The 18,546-nt window shown below is 35.4% G+C and overlaps 1 protein-coding gene across 2 annotated transcripts; it reads left to right on the plus strand.

The window, feature by feature from the left end:
• Window positions 1–10,863, plus strand: LOC136202189 (probable cyclic nucleotide-gated ion channel 5). 2 transcript variants are annotated; one of them, XM_065992686.1, is made up of 8 exons: window positions 1–202; window positions 1,422–1,516; window positions 2,197–2,779; window positions 3,384–3,596; window positions 4,226–4,527; window positions 5,734–5,845; window positions 8,882–9,118; window positions 9,872–10,863. In XM_065992686.1, the coding sequence occupies exons 2-8, from the start codon at window positions 1,458–1,460 to the stop codon at window positions 10,574–10,576; spliced, it is 2,211 nt and encodes a 736-aa protein (XP_065848758.1). In that variant the 5' UTR covers window positions 1–202; window positions 1,422–1,457; the 3' UTR covers window positions 10,577–10,863. The 2 variants fall into 2 exon arrangements, with proteins under 2 accessions (XP_065848758.1, XP_065848759.1); XM_065992687.1 differs by lacking the exon at window positions 1–202 and having other exon boundaries at window positions 1,430–1,581.
• The last annotated feature ends 7,683 nt before the right edge of the window (window positions 10,864–18,546 follow it).

An 18,546-nucleotide genomic window follows, 5' to 3' on the forward strand; every position in this document is an offset into this window, starting at 1 on the left:
TCTTCGCTCCGTACATATTTCTGGTAAAAAGATAATTTCAACTCCATTTCCTTCTTCAGTTTTCTCCTGTCTTTCCTCACCTCTGGCGCCTCGTTGCGACTCTATTCCTTGCATATATTCGTCTTTACTCTCAATCTTTCCTTTTCTTTCTTACTTCTTCTTTAAACAATCTCATCAACTAAAACCCCTAAAGAATTTCACTGTAAGTTACTTCTCCTTTCGACTAATTTTGCTCATGATCATTTCTCTTGATGTCTTTTTACTAGTTTAGGATGTTGATTGTTTTTCTTTTTATTTCTTATGATTTCAAAAAATTTACTAGATGCCCAAGTTTATCGTGTGTATTTGGTCCCTGAATGTGAAAATTTTGGAGTTTCAATTCGGTTTTGGGTATTTGTTGATGGAACCAATTTGATTATACTTTTTGATTAATTCTTAAATCTTTTTATTCTTCCTTTTGAATTTGCATCATGTTCTTCAATTTTGATGGTCAACGGTAGGTAAACGAATTGGTCTAATTTTTTAAGATCTAATGCAGTAGTTTTTCTTATTCAATCCGCTGAAGGATAGACTGTTCTTCTTTTTTCGTTATTATTTAAACGGCTGCAACTATTAGTTTGTGTTTCCCAACACTAGCCGTTTATCTATATATGTACAGTGTATTCTATTTTTCTGCAAAGGAGCTTTGTAGTTTTTGAAATAGAATTGGTAGAAAAGAAAAAGATAGTTGTGAAGGAACTTGGTATCATGATTTGAATCATTAATATTCTCTCACATTCTACTGTGTCTATATAGTTTCAAAGTAGACGTTGTGGCTTAACATGTCAATTTTCATTAACTCATTTTATGGTTAATCAACTGACTTTACCTTTAGTGTTAAGCCATAATTCTCAATAACTAATTTAATGGATAATTAACTGACTTTGACAGCCGTTACATTTGGAGTAGGATTGCTTTATTCTTGGAATAATTATTGATGGATTTATTTCTCTTGCCTGTTGCTTAATACCTGCCTTCTATGTACTTTAGTAGTCTTGATGTGCTTGTAAGGATATTTAGAGGCCACAGAATTTATAATGGGGAATTGAATAGGAATAGTATGCCGACAAATGCACACATGCATAACATGTTTGAATGGTTGTCTATGAATTTGGTCACGTAGGTGGGTTGGAGCATTTAACATGAAGTTTTGTTGTTATTTTTCTCGCCATTGTGGTGTTTGATGTGGCCAATCTAGTAGCTATATTTTAGTTGTCAATTGATTACCTTTATCAAGATTCCTAAACTTTTGGTATCTCATAATTACCATGGTTATTTGTAGTTCAAGTATTTTAAATTTTGACGAGTAGCCCTGGTACCAATCATTAACTGGATTGTGATGTACCAATTGCTAACACTTTATTCTGTTTCTTTTTGGTTAGCCTACAGGTGATGTTCATATAATCAGCTGTAAAATAATGTTTGATTGTGGTTACAAATCGCAATATGTGGGTGGCCAGAGAGAGAAGTTTGTCAGGTAATCAGGACAGCTTGTCATTTCTTTTGTGCTGAGGTAGTCACGAAGAATATGAAAGTTGGATGGTAATAGATCTTATCTCAGAAATAAATTGTTACGATATTTACTTTTTCTTTGATGAAGTTGTGTTAATTAATTGTCATTATACTCAAGTCATGTTACTATAAAATTGGCTTGACATAATGTTTTAATAGTCATTCGCATATGCCTATATTAAGGATCTATTAAAGAAAGAAGACAAAATTAAGATCTAGAGCTCTAGATGTAGTTAAAGATAATAGAGGAAGCAAAACAATGGAAACTTTTAGCAGGGATGCTAGCTATATGTTCCTTTTTTTACAAGTCCATTGATAGTGATATCATGGACGGAAGTGGTTACATGACAAAGAAAATGTCTCCGAAGACCTGTGTGTCAAATTTGTCTATCTCATAAATACTCTTAAGAGAATTTAGATGTGTTGATGCGGTTTTTGAGTCTCAATGGGGTCTTTTTTTGTATTGATAAATTTTTCCTAGTTTTGAAAAAAGGCTTCCTACCGTTTTTGTGATTAGATTGTGAGGGTTTTGGGTTGGCAATGGTATAGAAGTGTTTCTTTGTATCTTACTTCCACTCCCTCTTGGTATGCTTTAGAGTGTAAATGTGTTAGAATGCCAATTGATGCTGCTTCTCTAAACTGTAGGTTGGATGACATGGACTCTAGATTTTCATCGCCATCTGATACAGGAGGGAAAAAATATGGATTTGGCATAGAGGGATTTAATTGCAGTGCCACAGAAACCAATACACCATCAAGATCTTTCAAAAAAGGAATCAGAAAGGGATCTGAAGGACTTAAGTCCATTGGTCGCTCACTTAGATTTGGGGTTTCCCGTGCAGTATTTCCAGAAGACCTTAAAGTTTCAGAGAATAAAGTATTTGATCCTCAAGACAAGTTTCTCCTTTTGTGCAACAGATTGTTTTTCATATCATGTATACTGGCAGTGTCCGTGGACCCTTTGTTTTTCTATCTACCATTGTTCAATGATTCGGATAACTGTCTAGAAATAGATCGGAAGCTAGCAATTACAGCAACTACTTTGCGGACGGTTATTGATGCTTTCTATCTTATTCGCATGGCTCTTCAGTTCCGCACAGCTTATATTGCTCCTTCTTCTCGTGTGTTTGGGCGAGGTGAACTTGTGATAGACCCTGCACAAATAGCAAAGAGATACTTGCGTCAATATTTCATCATTGACTTTCTTTCTATTGTTCCCCTACCACAGGTTTAAAAATTATGCTACATGTTTATATTTGTTGCAAAGTTCGCTTACTTTACTGTATATGCTCTTCAATATGTGCATCTCTCTTGCTCAGTATTTTTTGGAACAATATCAGATTCTCAGATGCATACATCATTCTTATTATGTGCTCTTCAATATGTGCATCTCTCTTGCTCAGTATTTTTTGGAACAATATCAGATTCTCAGATGCATACATCATTCTTATTATGTTTTATACTACTTGCTATAAGTAGGTACCGGCTGCAGCTAGTCTACCTTGACCTTTTTTTTTTTTTTTCTCCATACGTATCTAGTAATGTTGTATTTTGTTGTCCTATTTATTTCTCTTCACAGTAATGTGTGTTTTGTGCCTATATATATATATATGCAGTGCAGATATGGTAATGCATTTGGAGTTATGTTCTGTACTTTGAGAATGTTTTGACAATAACTTAAAAAGATTTTTGCAATGTAAGTGTCTAGGTGGTATTTAATGTCTCTTTTGAAGTTGCAAGAGTTATTGATTCCTACATTATTCTTCATTTCTCCATATGTGCAGTTTTTAATCTCCAAGAGTTTCTTATGCATATGATGGTCATATCTGCAGATTATGGTTTGGAGATTTCTTTTAAGGTCAGAAGGTTCAGAAGTCCTAGCAACAAAACAGGCCTTGCTTTTCATTATCCTGCTTCAGTACATTCCTAGGTTTCTTCGAGTCTTACCCCTGACTTCAGAAATGAAAAGGACAACAGGAGTCTTTGCTGAAACTGCTTGGGCAGGTGCTGCGTATTATCTGCTATTATACATGCTTGCTAGTCATGTAAGTTTGTTTGGTTTGCCAACTTTGCTTTTAAATAGAATGTGTTTCTGATTACGCTCTTTAGTATTTCCTCATTTGCATGCTTCCCTGTAACACAACGCTTTTACTTCTGGACCATTCTATGTTTTTGAATGACCATTGTATTTCTTTATTACCATGATAACACATGGTATGTTGTTATGTTGGATAATTGATTTCATAATTGTTTGTACTACGTATAGTATTGAGTTTTGTTGTGCTTCTCATAGGCTTGTTCCATTTTCTGTTTTTCCTTTTACAAATATCTTGTTGATTCATCTATATGATTGCCTATATTTTATTGGTAGGAAGTTGGACTGAACAACATTTCTATCAGAGATAATATTCCGGGTAGCTTTAGTGTCAAGCATTTAGGCTCGGAGGATCGTCTAGAGTAAAGATTATAATGGAGTTCTCTTTTTCTTTGAATTTAGATTCTATGATGTCGTTATTTGGCTTTAGTTTATTTTTGGGACACAGATCTTTTGCCTTTGTGCTAGTGGTTTGATTATGCATTTCATTATGGTCTATACTGTTGTATCTTTACGTTCAGTTGGAGTTAACAACTGATTCTCTTAAACAGATTTGGTGATGTTCTTTGTTTTTCGCAGATAGTTGGTGCATTCTGGTACCTGTTTGCTATAGAGAGGCAAGATGCATGCTGGCAAAAGGCTTGTAATGCTACTGTTGGCTGCAATAAAAATTTCTTGTATTGTGGCAACAAGGATTTGGATGGTTATGGTGTCTGGGCCAATAACAGCACCAACGTACTGCAGTCAAGTTGCAAAGGAGAGGACAATGGACCATTTGATTATGGAATATTCACAAATGCTTTGTCATCTGGGATTACATCATATAGCAAGTTCATCCCAAAATACTGTTATTGCTTGTGGTGGGGACTTCAGAATTTAAGGTAAACAAACTGTAATATGTGTGTGTTTATGCGTGTGTGAGTTACAAGAATAGTTTTGATTTTCAATAGCACACTCCTGGGAATGCCTCTTGGGTTTAAAGCTTGTTAAAGCATGGGCTACTTTATGCTGTTTTATTATCAAGTCAAATTTTTAGGATTCAAACTCTACATCTCTTGGTATAAGAGGCTCCAATTTTTAATGTCAAAGAACTATGAAGTCCAAAAGATTAGCTTATGCGTGTATAATGTGGATGAGAATGGGGCTCCATTATGCAAGGAGGCCACCTCCCCTTATATGTCACAATGGAAAACATGAGAAAAAGTTGAGAGAAAGAGAGAGCATGTTTAGCGGAACAAGTCTCATTTGGATAATAACTAGAAGTATATTAAAGAATAAGTTTGTTAGTATAGTTATTACTTTGGAGATATAATAGTGATGAAGTTACATTAGTTTTTCTAGGAAAATGGGTATCTAGTCAAAGCACAGGTGATGGCCATTAAGAGTTAAAATTTTATGTAGATGGAGAGTTGCAAGATTAGTATTTTATTTTTAAATGTGCTTTCCTAACTTTTCCTGTATCCTCGGTAAAATATCTGGGGAAGACTGGGTTGTTGCATGTTCGCATTCCTCATAGCACAGCAATTTAATATGATGTTTAATGCTGTTTTTTTTTCTTTGGTTAATCTTGTTTGTGATATTTCTTCAAAAGTTTGTCTAACAATTTAATATGTATTTTGGTGTTATGACTTCTGTATTTGTGCTTTTAAGTGAACGTATTGTCATAAAACTAATGGAAGTTCATTCTTGAATATCCATTGTGACAAAAGTAGAGTAAACTAAAGTATTGTTAATTATGTGTTTGCATCAGACATTCTTGTGCTCTAGAATAAAGATCATACATCCATTCCATTTTTTGTGCCTATCTACATAACATGCATGCTATTCACAATTTAATCTTTGTTACCTGCACCAGGTTGCATCTCCTTATAGCTATGCAATATTGAGTTTTGCTCAAGTACTCTAAAGGTTTCAGGTTATTCTCTTAACGTAGGGATGGAAATGGTTTTATTTTTGCCAAAGCCAAACAAAACCTTGTTATCTGTTGAACATGTCTACCATCTCATTTATGTAAATTGACTGCTCTCCTTGCCTGTGTGGCTAAAAGAGTTTTTGACTCTTCAATTCATTTTTCTTCACATTTACAGCACACTTGGCCAGGGACTTCAAACCAGCACATATCCAGCAGAAGTAATATTTTCCATAGGACTAGCCATATTGGGGCTCATCCTCTTTGCTCTTCTGATTGGCAACATGCAGGTTAGTTGAACTAATTATTTTGGTTATCTTTCTGCTATTGAAGCTCAATTGTAAGTCTTTTTTGTTAAATATGTGCCAGTCATAACTATGATATCGAAAATAAGTTTATTGCAAATAATAAACCCAATGTTGAATATTTGTTGATACGGGATGGGTATCCAAGTCCGTTTTTATGAATATGACTGAAAAGGTTTCTTCTACCTCACCTTTTGCTTCAAGAATGTTGCTGATTTCGAGGAAAGAATTGGGTTATAAGAATTATATAAATACTTTCTCATATATAGGAATAGGATTAAATAATAAGATAAGGCAAGATGATAGAGAAGTGCTACTGCCACAAATAGTGGGTCCAAAGCCTAAGATATCTCAGGTTTATTCTAAAAGGTAGGGTCGCGAGTACTGGATGGCTAAAGTCCAAGCCATGATTTCCCTTTCGTGTGCAGATTTTGCTAAATTACGGTCAGCAAGGGATCTACTGAAAAAAGCAATCTGCCTACTATGTTGCATCAGAACAGCTCTGATTCCTCGTCCGGAGGCATGGCATTCCACCACAAACGGAATTGAAAAATCTGGTAAGGCCAATACCGGAGCAGAGACTTTAGCCATTTGAAGGCATTTTTCTTTGTGAGCTCAGGACGAGCAATGCTCCCATAATTCTAGATGAACTTACAATAATAACCGGTAAGACCCAAGAAACCTGGACTCCCTTCACTTTCTTAGGAACTGGCCATTCTTCTACTGCTTGAATCGTCTTAGGATCCATAGAGACACCAGAACCAGTAATAATATGACCCAAATATTCCAACAGGGAATTTACCAAACTCACACTTCTCCTTCTTAACAAAGAGTCGGTTTTTGGATAGCAAATTCAGAACCTGTGAGAGATGACGAGGGTGATCGTGCCATCGGCTACTGTAAACCAGAATATCATTGAAGAAAACCAAGACAAAACGACGCAAGAGGGGGGTGGAATAAATCATTCATGACAGCCTGAAAGGTGGACGAAGCATTAGTGAGGCCGAACGACATAACAAGATATTCGTAGTGTCATGAGTGCGAAAAGCTGTCTTCTCAATACTATCCTCTTTCATTCGTATCTGATTTAAACCCTGATGTCAAATCCAATTTAGTGAAAAAGGTAGCCCCTCTCAGCTAATCAATCAATTCATCAACCGAAATTTATCCGGGACAGTTACTTTGTCAAAGCACTATAATAAACGCACATTCAATAAGAGTTATCCTTCTTCTTTACCAGAATTATGGGACTGGAGAAAGCACTTCTGCTTGCACGGTTGACTCCGATTTTATGTAACTCCTGAACCTGATGTTCAATTTCCATCTTATGATGGCGTAAGAAGAAGAAGAGGAGAAGAGAACAATGGTGTAAGAAGAAGAGGTGAGAAGATGATAACAACAACAACAACAACAACAACAAAGCCTTAGTCCCGAAATGATTCGGGGTCGGCTAACATGAACCATCATATAAAACCGTGAAAGTCAAGTCGTGTCAGCGACACAGATTCGCTCCCTCCAATCCGTCCTATCCACTACCATATTTTCCTCAATTCCCAGTAAACTCATATCACTCTCGATCACCCTCCTCCAAGTTTGCTTAGGTCTTCCCTTACCCCTCACCACTACATCCCTTTGCCACTCTTCGGTTCTCCTAACCGGCGCATCAAGCGCTCTACGTCTCACATGGCCAAACCACCTTAGTCGGTTTTCTCTCATTTTATTCTCAATAGATGTGACCCCTACTTTTGTCCTAATTATTTCATTACGCACCCGGTCCTTTCTCGTATGACCACACATCCATCTCATTTTGAGAAGATGATAACAGTTTACAAAAAAATCTTGACAAAATAAATCAAGGGTGAAATAGAACTTTTCATTAGGCCCACAATTTAGAAAGCTCAAATAACCCACTTTGGGGCTTTTTTTTTTTTTTTTTTTGTTTATCAATCTAATAAGTGCTTTTGATGTTTTTGGAGTGCAATAGTGCAATCTTTATTCATTTCCTTTCTTTGTCTTTCCCTAGCCAATTAATTTTTTTTAACATTTTCATTACATCCTATTACTCAAATTTACCACATTAATTTTAATTCTTAGCCAATATAGCTCTAGAATTTACTTGAAGCTTTCATATTTGCATTTTTGTTGGTTTTACTTGAAACTTTCCTATTTGCTTACATTATCTTATGGTCAATCCCTTTCTTGATAAGGATAAATAACATTATTATTGAATATATCTTAATACATAGGAGTACTAACATACTATTTTTCAGATCTTCAATACCCATGTTTAGTTGTAAGTAAGTTATGTTGTGTAATTGGATAGACAAGATTGAGAGAAAACTCAAATATCTGATTATGCTCAATGTGATAGGTATATATTATATACATAGGGACACTAACTAGGAATAAATGCTAACTACTACCTACACTAATAATAGTTACAGCTGTACACCTCAGCCTATATATATACATTACACTCCCGCATATATATTTGTCATGCCCAGCTTGTTACAACTGTAATTTGCCTGAACCCATTTAAGGCTTTGGTAAAAATGTCCCCAAGCTGTTCATTTGTGCCAATGTAGGCTGTGGCAATTATGTTTTCTTCTAGCTTTTCACGAACGAAGTGAGTGACAGTCTACTTCAATATGCTTACGTTCATGGAACACAGGATTGGAAGCAATATGAAGAGCTGCTTGATTATCACACCATAACTTTGCTGGAATGGTGAAGTTGAAACCAAGTTCAGACAGGAGATGACGAATCCACATAATCTCACACACACTGATTGAGACATCGCTCTATATTCAGATTCTACACTGGAGCGAGAAACATGTTTCTTGCTCTTCCAAGAAACTCAATTACCTCCAACAAAGAAACTTTGTTCCATGATATAATCTTTTTCTGGTTTCATTACATGCAAATTTGCTGTTCATTTTTTGCTAAATCAGAAAGTAATTTGTGACATTTAAAGAAACGTCAAATGGTGCTAATATTTTAGAAGTTGTGTTATTGTTACAGACCTATCTTCAGTCACTAACTATTCGATTAGAAGAAATGAGGGTCAAAAGGCGTGACTCAGAACAATGGATGCATCATCGGTTGCTTCCACCAGACCTTAGGGAGCGGGTGAGACGCTATGACCAGTATAAGTGGTTAGAAACACGTGGTGTGGATGAAGAGAACTTGGTGCAAAGCCTACCCAAGGATCTTAGGAGAGACATCAAGCGCCATCTCTGCTTGGCATTAGTACGGAGGGTAAGTCATCTCGACTTTGGTTTGCTCCTTTATTTTTCTTCTTATTATTATTTTTAAATGAGTATACACAGGAGCTACAATGTTTTTATTTAAAAATAAGTCTTCTCAACCAGCACCCAAAGGAGCTACAATGTTTTTATTTTTATCTGGGTGTCGCAATATGAATTTGCTTAAGTCGGGCTTAATTTGGTCTCATTGCTTGTTTAAAAAACACTTGTTTTGCTCTTGTGCTGGAGTACAATAAGGAATTTAAGTGAAAACCCCTACCTAAGATATGTTATGTGGAAAAATCCTGTATTTTTATTTCATTTTTACAAAGACCTCTTTAGTATTTTTTTGTATGTCACGCATAGTAAGTGTTGCTCATTGATTATAATGTGTTCTTAGATGATAAATGGAATGAAAATCTTTCTTTCGGTTCTTTACAAAACCGTTTATTAACACTAGTGTATTTATCTGATCAACCTTGTGTGCAATATGAAGGGAAATTATAAGGTCAATTCATGTATTGGATATACTTGTCACTTTTTTGTCTTTTTTTTTTTTGGTACATGGGTGCGACGAGATTTTAGCAGATAGAGTCGAATCCTAATTTAATACTTATAGAACTCGTGTCGAGCTCTTTCATGTCCATTACTGATCTTCAAGCACACCTTTGTCCAATTTCTCTTCCACTTCAGCATGCTAAGCTGTTGGTGCTTAAAGCATAATGTTCTAATAGGCGCTATTGATTTGCTTATGTGGCTTTTGCAGGTTCCTCTCTTTGAAAACATGGACGAGAGATTACTTGATGCCATTTGCGAGCGGCTGAAGCCTTGCTTATTTACAGATAACACTTACATAGTTCGAGAAGGAGATCCAGTTGACGAGATGCTTTTTATCATACGTGGTCGCCTTGAGAGTGTAACCACGGATGGTGGGAGGAGTGGTTTCTTCAACCGTAGTTTCCTGAAAGAAGGAGATTTCTGCGGGGAGGAGCTTTTAACCTGGGCATTAGATCCTAAATCTGGTGCCAATCTCCCATCTTCTACTCGGACAGTCAGGGCCTTGAAAGAAGTGGAGGCTTTTGCCCTCATTGCCGAAGAATTAAAATTTGTAGCCAGTCAATTTAGGCGTCTTCACAGTAGACAGGTGCAACACACCTTCCGTTTTTACTCGCAGCAATGGAGGACTTGGGCCGCTTGCTTTATTCAAGCTGCATGGCGACGTTATTCCAAGAGGAAGACTTTGGAGCTTCGGAGGAAGGAAGAGGATGAAGCAGAAGCAGATGAGACGCGCAGCAATTCTGGTGGAGGTTCGTATAGTATAGGTGCTACCTTCTTGGCTACCAGGTTTGCAGCCAACGCTCTTCGAGGAGTTCACCGGAATCGGAATGCAAAGACTGCTCAGACTGCTCGTGAGTTGGTGAAACTGCAGAAACCGCCGGAGCCTGACTTCACTGCTGAAGATGCTGATTGATTTGTAATTGATGACAGTTCATGTGAAATACAGAGACTATGTCTTGTGGCATTTTAAATCTCACCCTACCAAAAATATATGTTTTTCTACCTTGAAATTATGATTAGATTCCAAAGGCCACTCCCCATTTTTTAGGCTGAAAGTTTATTGTGTTAAATTTTTTTCCTTTAATGTACAGCTGGGTTTCACATTTGGGGCTTTAATTTAACAAAGTTGTTCTATCCCTTGTTTAACTAAGCATACATAAGAAATGAATTATTTGTATTTCAATTGATTTGATAATTGCACTTTTGTTTTATTTTAGGATAAATTTCATAACCCAAAAATTCAATTACGTTTGGAATAATTAAAATTTATAAAAAGGAAACTTTAATTGGGAAAGGTTATCTAATTTATAATGCTAAAACTCATTGTGTATTGGAAGTTTCAAAAGCTAAGTCTCTATCGCCCTAGCCAGCTAGAAGGCTGGAGATATTGTCACGCTAACCAATGCTGGAGAGGTAGGTTTCATCTCTTTGATTTGTAAATTTAGGGTTTTCAAAAAATAAATTCTATACAAATAATATTCCTAATTTAGGGTTTTTTTTTTATTTTTCCAAAATTAACTCCTAAATTAGTTATTAGGTGGTAGTTAAATACTTAAACGGTAATGATGTTTGATGCAACAAAAATGGTTTTTCTAAAATACCCTTGTATAGCTTGGCACTAAATTGTGCATATTTGGGAGGGAACAATTGCACAACCGAACTCTGGCCTAAACAAGTGTTATTTAATGCTCTTAATTTTCGAGAAAAATAATGATTGGTTGAAATATTAAACAACAATATCTTCCATTTAATCATCTTCATTTACGAGAGATGTAATGATTGTTGAAATATTAAACAATAGCCTCTTCCATTTAAATACTCATGAATGGGTATGCATTTGGAATTGTATATTATTCTTCAAAAACAAATTGAACATCAAATCTTACATTATTCACAAGAGAGATGTGTGACCAATATAGAGACCAATTAATTGAGAAGATGTTTGGATCAATTCTAGATGACGGTAGCGAAAGTGATACTAGATGCATGCATAATGAAGCAGATGACAATAACGACAATTTTAATGATAACACAAAGCCTGAATGGAAGCAGTTGGCATTTCAATTGAGCATCATATCATTCATAAAAGAGCAGGGAGATCAGACGATAACAATACGGACGTGGAACATGGTCCATATATATGAATGTCATATCCAACTTTACAGAGTTTGATTGATTCGTACCGACAACACACTATTTTCAAAGGTTTTTATGTTGTTATGTCATCATCCAAGGAAGGCAAAAGAGGCGAAGATGAGATGAGATAAAAAAAAATCATAATGGATATGAATGGGAAAAATGAAATTTAGTATGTGGAGAATTAGAGAAGAAGTGAGGTGATAATGAAATGGAAATCCCTTTTATGCGAGAGGTTGTTGTTTTTTAGAAATATAGCGATCAATTCTGATTCTTTCTTTTTCTATTAATCATTTTCCGTCCTATCATTTTCACCATAGGAAGTTAAGCTGTGACAGAAAGAGGAAAAGAACGGCTTGAAAAAAGTAAAAACAATATTGGTTGCAAAGCTAAGACCAGTATTGCATTTGAAAATGGTCTTTGGGTAGTTAAAAGTTGATTTGATGACCACAACCACAGATTGCATCCATAATTGAGAAGAATGGTGCCTAGTGAAAGGAATTTGACTATCCACACGAAGCATCAATTTTAAGTCAATGATATAGCAGGGATAAGGGTATACAAGAGCATTAGAATGATGCAAGTTCGTTAGTGCACTTTAGTGTTGCATACGACATGGCAGGTTTTACCCAGCTTCCAATTGAGCTTTCCTTATTCAAAAGGAATACTATCAATGAGATAGTGGACACGACTCTGGGAAATCACCTTCAGGTAAGGATTTCTTCTATATGATAAGCCTTTTTTCCTTAATGTTAACATTGACATGATTCTAGCAGGGTTTTACTACGACCACGAAGATGTGTCAACAGTTGGTGAAGTTTGAGAAGGATTTCCTTGATTCACAAGATGAGAAGGAAGGCATAAGTTGGAATGTTGTCTTTAAGCACCTCTGGGATCTAATTTTTGTTTTTATGATGTAATGTCGTCTTCTTAAAAAATGAAGCCACTTCGTCCATTCCTTTTGGCTCATTATTTTATGATCAAAGCGTTTAATTTACAGATTTTATCAAGTTTTATACTCTAGGATTTACTTAATGCGATCGAAGCTTTCACCAATCTTTATTAAGTTTTAAATTCGAAGGTTTACTTAATAGGATTAAAGTTTTATGTATTGAAATAGAATAATCTAAAAATCTATCTATATATAGAGTAGATTGTAATTGATATCCTTTTAGCATGAATATGATTGATTTAAATAATTAAAAGATAGTACAAATAATTAAAATAATTAAAAATTGATAAAAACAAGTGAATAGATTTAAATATGGAATTGAGCATGTAGATTTAGCTTAGGAAGATATTACATGGACCTTCCTCACGTTCCACGAAGACTTTAAGATCTGCTTACAAAAGACGTGATTCTTCCTAATCAAGTTATCATAACCACGGTATATTTAGGAAGATTATGAGCAAGTGCACTATTTTCCTATTTTTAAGGAGTCCTGCCACAATTGGGATCCATTCCTAATTAGATAAAAGTCAGTTCGTTCCTATTTAGACTAGGAATTTCCATCCTTATAAAATAGTCTTACTCCATAAAAAAAAAAAGGTACACTTTCACTTAAAATATAATTTTTGTCTATGTTATATGATATTTGTGTTGAAACACCTTTCCACAAGATTTTGATTTGACAAAATCATTTAAATTTAATCCATGATTAAGAGACAATTAAATTTAAGTGCTTTGATTTAATTGTACTAATTCGTTTGTTCAATATTGAGTATAAACATAAATGCAAAAGGAAATAAAAATTAAGACAGGACAAAGTCAGCATGAGAACACAACACAAGCTGAGTGAAGAGCAACTCAGCACAAGAGAAGATAAGTCATCTTCAAAACAACAACTTAAGAATGAAGCTGATCAAAGAAGCTGAGTGGAACGAAGCTCAGCATAAAAGAAGTCCGCTTCAGAACTAGATCTTGCAGAATGAAGCTGACCATGGAAGCTGAGTGAAAAAGAACTTAGTATGAGATTTGGTGACAATAAAAAACAATGACTATCGAAGTGAAGCTGAGTGATCTTCAGGACAGCATGTTTGATCCGTTAGCTAAAATACAAATCCGACAACTGTCTGCACCAATAATTGAAGCCTTGAAATTACGCAAAAGCCAAATTCCGAGATGCATGGGTCAACTGTTCGTTGCTATAAGACAAACTGCCGCAAGAAGACAAAGCCTGTAGGAAGAAGACAAGCCTGACATCTGAAGAAATCAGAAAACAAGATTGGCCTGCTGTAGACACCGGGTCGGAGGACCAATGAAGAAAAATTATAAAAAGGGATCCAAATCAGTCGATTGAAATAAATGATGAGTCAATAAAAATAATAATGAAAAAAACGTTGTTCGAAGGAACCGTGGAGACCGGTTTGATCGAATTCGGAAATCGAATCGAGATGACGGGCGAATCGGTTCCGCGAGTGAAATCTTCAATCATCTCGCCGAGTTCGGGGTATTTCACACCCTTTTCTTACTAATTTTATTATTAATAAAATCTCGGGATGATAGAGGGTTTTATTTTGGTATTCGAGCAATCCAAAATATATATATATATATATGGTTTTGTAAAAGGATCAATTTTATAAAAGCTAATAAAATCGGTTTTGACGAAAATCAATCGTTATTGATTTTGGTTGTTTTTAGATGTATTTTATTTAGTTAAACTTATTTATTTTTTTTAGTATATATAAACGCGGCCCCGTCGGGGCCGGTATTTACGTCACGGGCCGTTGGACGGTGTGGCCCAGCCCTCCCTGCACTTGGCATTCGGCCAAGTGCAGCAAATGCACTTGGCCGAATGCCAAGTGCATTTGTTAGCTTTTATTTAAAAAATAAATAAATAAATAAATAAATAAATGAAATAACAAATAATAATGATAATGATAATAATAATAATCATAACAATAAAGCCATCTAGCTTACCTTTGGCTCCAAGTTGGCTTGGAGCCAAAAATAAATTATGTTTGGGGCTCCATATGCTTATAAATAGGATGGAGTCCCAAGGCATAAGGGAGGAAGAAAAAACCCGAACCCCTGGAGAAATTCGATGAGATCCGAATTCGCCCAAAAACCCAAAAAACCGACTCAAAACACTATCAATCGACTTGATTTGACATCTCCATTACCGATTGAGAGGTAATAATCCGAGGAACTAGACCCGTTTACTCTTCCATTTCATTCTTTATTACGTTTTTATTGTTTAGATCTACTCCTTTACTCTTTTATTTGCACTTTTATTGCTTAAACTTGTCAAATTAATTTTCTTCTTTCATTCTACAAACATTTGAGTTTGGATCTAAAATAAAAACCTCATTTTATGTGCCAATACGAACCGTGACCCCATTTAGGGGTAGTTCGGGACTAAAACGTTGTAGATCTAGATTTAGAAAATGTTTTAATTAACGTTTTAAAATAAAACATCGTTTTGGGAGTTTCCGTTATAGACTATGACCCGATTCGGGTAGTTCGGAGGCCAAAAATGATAGAATAGATTAGATCTAAAGCTTTTGAATAAATCTGGAAACTGTTAAGAGCTGTTTCTGTAATTTCACTTTTTCTGTCGGTAAAGGCGGTTTACCGACGGATTTTCCGTCGGTAAAGCTGCTGGAATTCGGAAAAAATGCATTTTTAACCCTTTTTTCTTAACTTTTTGATATTTGGTCCCTAATATATGTATATGTAATTATGTAATTATTTTATTAAAATCATTTTGGGGTATATGACTAATAATTATCTATTATATATTTACTCATTTTGTGTTTGGGTATTATTTATATTAATCTAACTTTGTAAAAATATATATATGTATATATAGGTTTTCTTTAAGTCCATTTAAGCTATATCTAATTATTATTTTTGTAGATCATTTGCTTGGCCCATTTGGGATGATTTATAAATGCTTTTGGGTTATTAGATATTATTTTGGGTATTGATATTGGGATGTACTTTTAGGTGGGTTAATTTCCATATAGCTATTGTGTAAAAACTAATTTGGGGTTAAATGTTATTTTCTCATTCATGAACTTTATTCATTATTTTTAGGGTAATTAATTTATTAGTCCCTATATTTTAACAAAACACACTGTTTAGTCCCTGTATTTTCAAAAACACACGGTAAAGTCCTTAACGTTTTTCTCGGTGAACTATTTAGTCCCTAACGTTTTTCTCGGTGAACTATTTAGTCCCTACCGTTAGATTCTCATGAAGATTCTGTTAGTCAATTTGGATTTGCGTTCTTCTTTTCCTTATTTTCTTTTCCTTTAAACTCTAATGCATCTGAAATCAACTTTGAGTGTTATTCTTCTTGATTTTCTTCTTAATCTCTCAAATTCATAAGCATTGGGTCTGTTCTTTTTCTTGTTCTCCATACAAATAGTTTCTTTTTCTAAATTGGATTTCCTCTTCTGAAGTTTGAAGGTAAATAGTAAAGGGTAATTTAGTCATTTCCGAAGTCATAAACGGTAAAAAAATCTAACAAACAGACGGAAGGAATAAACAGTTCACTGAGAAAAAGGTTAGGGACCTTACCATGTGTTTTTGAAAATACAGGGACTAAACAATGTGTTTTGTCAAAATATAGGGACTAATAAATTAATTACCCTTATTTTTACATGTTTTGAATTAGGATAAAAAGTATACTATACTTAGTGTTATTTTCCTTTTTATTAGCATATATCAATAACTATAATACATATTATGTTTTTACCTTATTTTTAATCTATAGGTGTAATCACCATCTTTTACTAAAAAGGTATATATATGTATATATTCCTTTTTTATTCTTTAGACATTTATATGTATATTTTAAATGGGTTTTGTTTGGTAATTGTGATTTAATTTGTTATGATTATGATAAGTAAAGGTTCAATTGAGTGAAAAAAGGGAAATAAACCACAAAAAAGAGACTTCAATTTGATTATTTAAACTAAAGAGTTTTTTAGAGATTCTTAATGTAAATAAAAAGGTTTTTCGTCGTTTTAAATCGCTTTCTAAAAATATCACGTTTTAAAACCTTAATTCGTTCCAATGACGGATTAAGCGAACCTTGTAATTAAAATCGTTTTCATTGTAAATAATGAAGTTTTGAATCGTTTTCCTAACTAAACAGTTTTATACAAAATGAATGAACTTGTATGCTTAATCACGTTTTTGGTTAAAACTTCTTGTTCAAACGTTTTCAAACGCTCGAGTCGTTCCAACGGCGATTCGAGTCGATGTCATGTAAATTAACGGGGTTTTGAAACGTACCTAAATCGTTCCAACGGCGATTAAGGTACAAACCATGTAAATAAACTCGTTTTTTGGGGAGTGAGATTAGCTTAGAGTTAGTGTATAGTCTAAAGCATAAAATCACACTGTTAATAAATCAATTCTCTCTTCTCCCCCTCTCTCTCCTGTATACTTTAAATTTATGCAAAATGGGTGATTCTTTACTAAAATGGCTTTCAATAACATGCTCAAAGCGGTTTTCGAAGCGAGAAAGAAAAGGTTTCAAATGAATTTTAAACTTAAAGAAATATGCGATTAGTCCGTTATCGCCTAACACGCTGAGTAGGAGGCCGGTGGTTCATAACCGGGCGATGTCGGGGTGCCTAGTAGCCTTTCTCCGGAAAGGAGCTAGCCTTCTCGGCTCGTACCTAAGTTTTCCGAACCCTCACCGGTCTCCCGCAAGGGATCGGTGTTCATTTTCCCATTCGTGGGTGGCGACTCTTCCATACTCCGAGCTCCGGTCCTACCGAGCAGCTTGATTCCACGATTGGTTGCTTTCAGCGCCAATCACCGCTTACGTCGCCATGAGGTGTCCACCCCCCGGTCCGCCCGGGCGAGGCCGTTCGGCACCTTGTCTAACAAGTGGCGACTCTGCTGGGGAAGCGAGAAATTTGATTCCGGAAGGCGTGTATTAAGCCCTTAACGGGGACGGATCGTATTATTTCTTTTCGTATGCATTCATAAGCATTATTGCAAACCTTTTGGGTAATTTCCGCGAAACCTCTAGCGAGAGTCCATTCGTCGCTCGAAAGAGGCTAGCGTAAGTTCCCCCTTACAGTAAGGCGCCAAAGGATCCCCATCCATTCGTTAGGGGCGAATTTGTGCGGTCTTGTGAGGTCCCGCGATCAGCCGTGTCAGCATATAGTAGCCTTAGAAGTTGCCATAGGATTATCCGTTACTATTTTTGATGTGATAAATGAATCAGTTCGTGTTTTCAAATTGCCATGATACGTGTCTAATCCTAAAATATGTAAAGAAAATGAAACGATACATTAATATATACTCTTAAACCGATATACAAACTACCCTAAAACGTCGAAACGATTCGAACTAAAGACGACTTAGTCATCTCGTATGAATGAACTTGTGCGACCCGCCTGGTCCCTTTCCATGTCCCGAAGAAGGCACATGTTCAGGAAATACGTTATGATGTAAGCACGTATTAATACGAATTGGTTTGGTATTAAGGATAGTTATATCTCGATTCAAAAGACTATATTAACAATAGCCGTTATTCACATTCTTTAAATAGGTTGGGATAAAATGAAATTATGACGAAATGAAAACGAAGAACATTTCTGTTTTGAACGACCCCGTTGTAACGTAAAGAGTTTTGCAAACATGGCCCGTCCCTTTCGAATAAAAGACGAGCTCTTACGTTATGCCTTGTGTTGTTCTAAAGAGAAATGGATGTATCAGCGAAAGTGACTAAGAAAATAAAAGCAAAAATAAACGAACGACCAAAATCATTCCGTATCTAC

Source organism: Euphorbia lathyris, chromosome 8, assembly GCF_963576675.1.
Source record: "Euphorbia lathyris chromosome 8, ddEupLath1.1, whole genome shotgun sequence".
Classification (NCBI taxonomy): domain Eukaryota; kingdom Viridiplantae; phylum Streptophyta; class Magnoliopsida; order Malpighiales; family Euphorbiaceae; genus Euphorbia; species Euphorbia lathyris.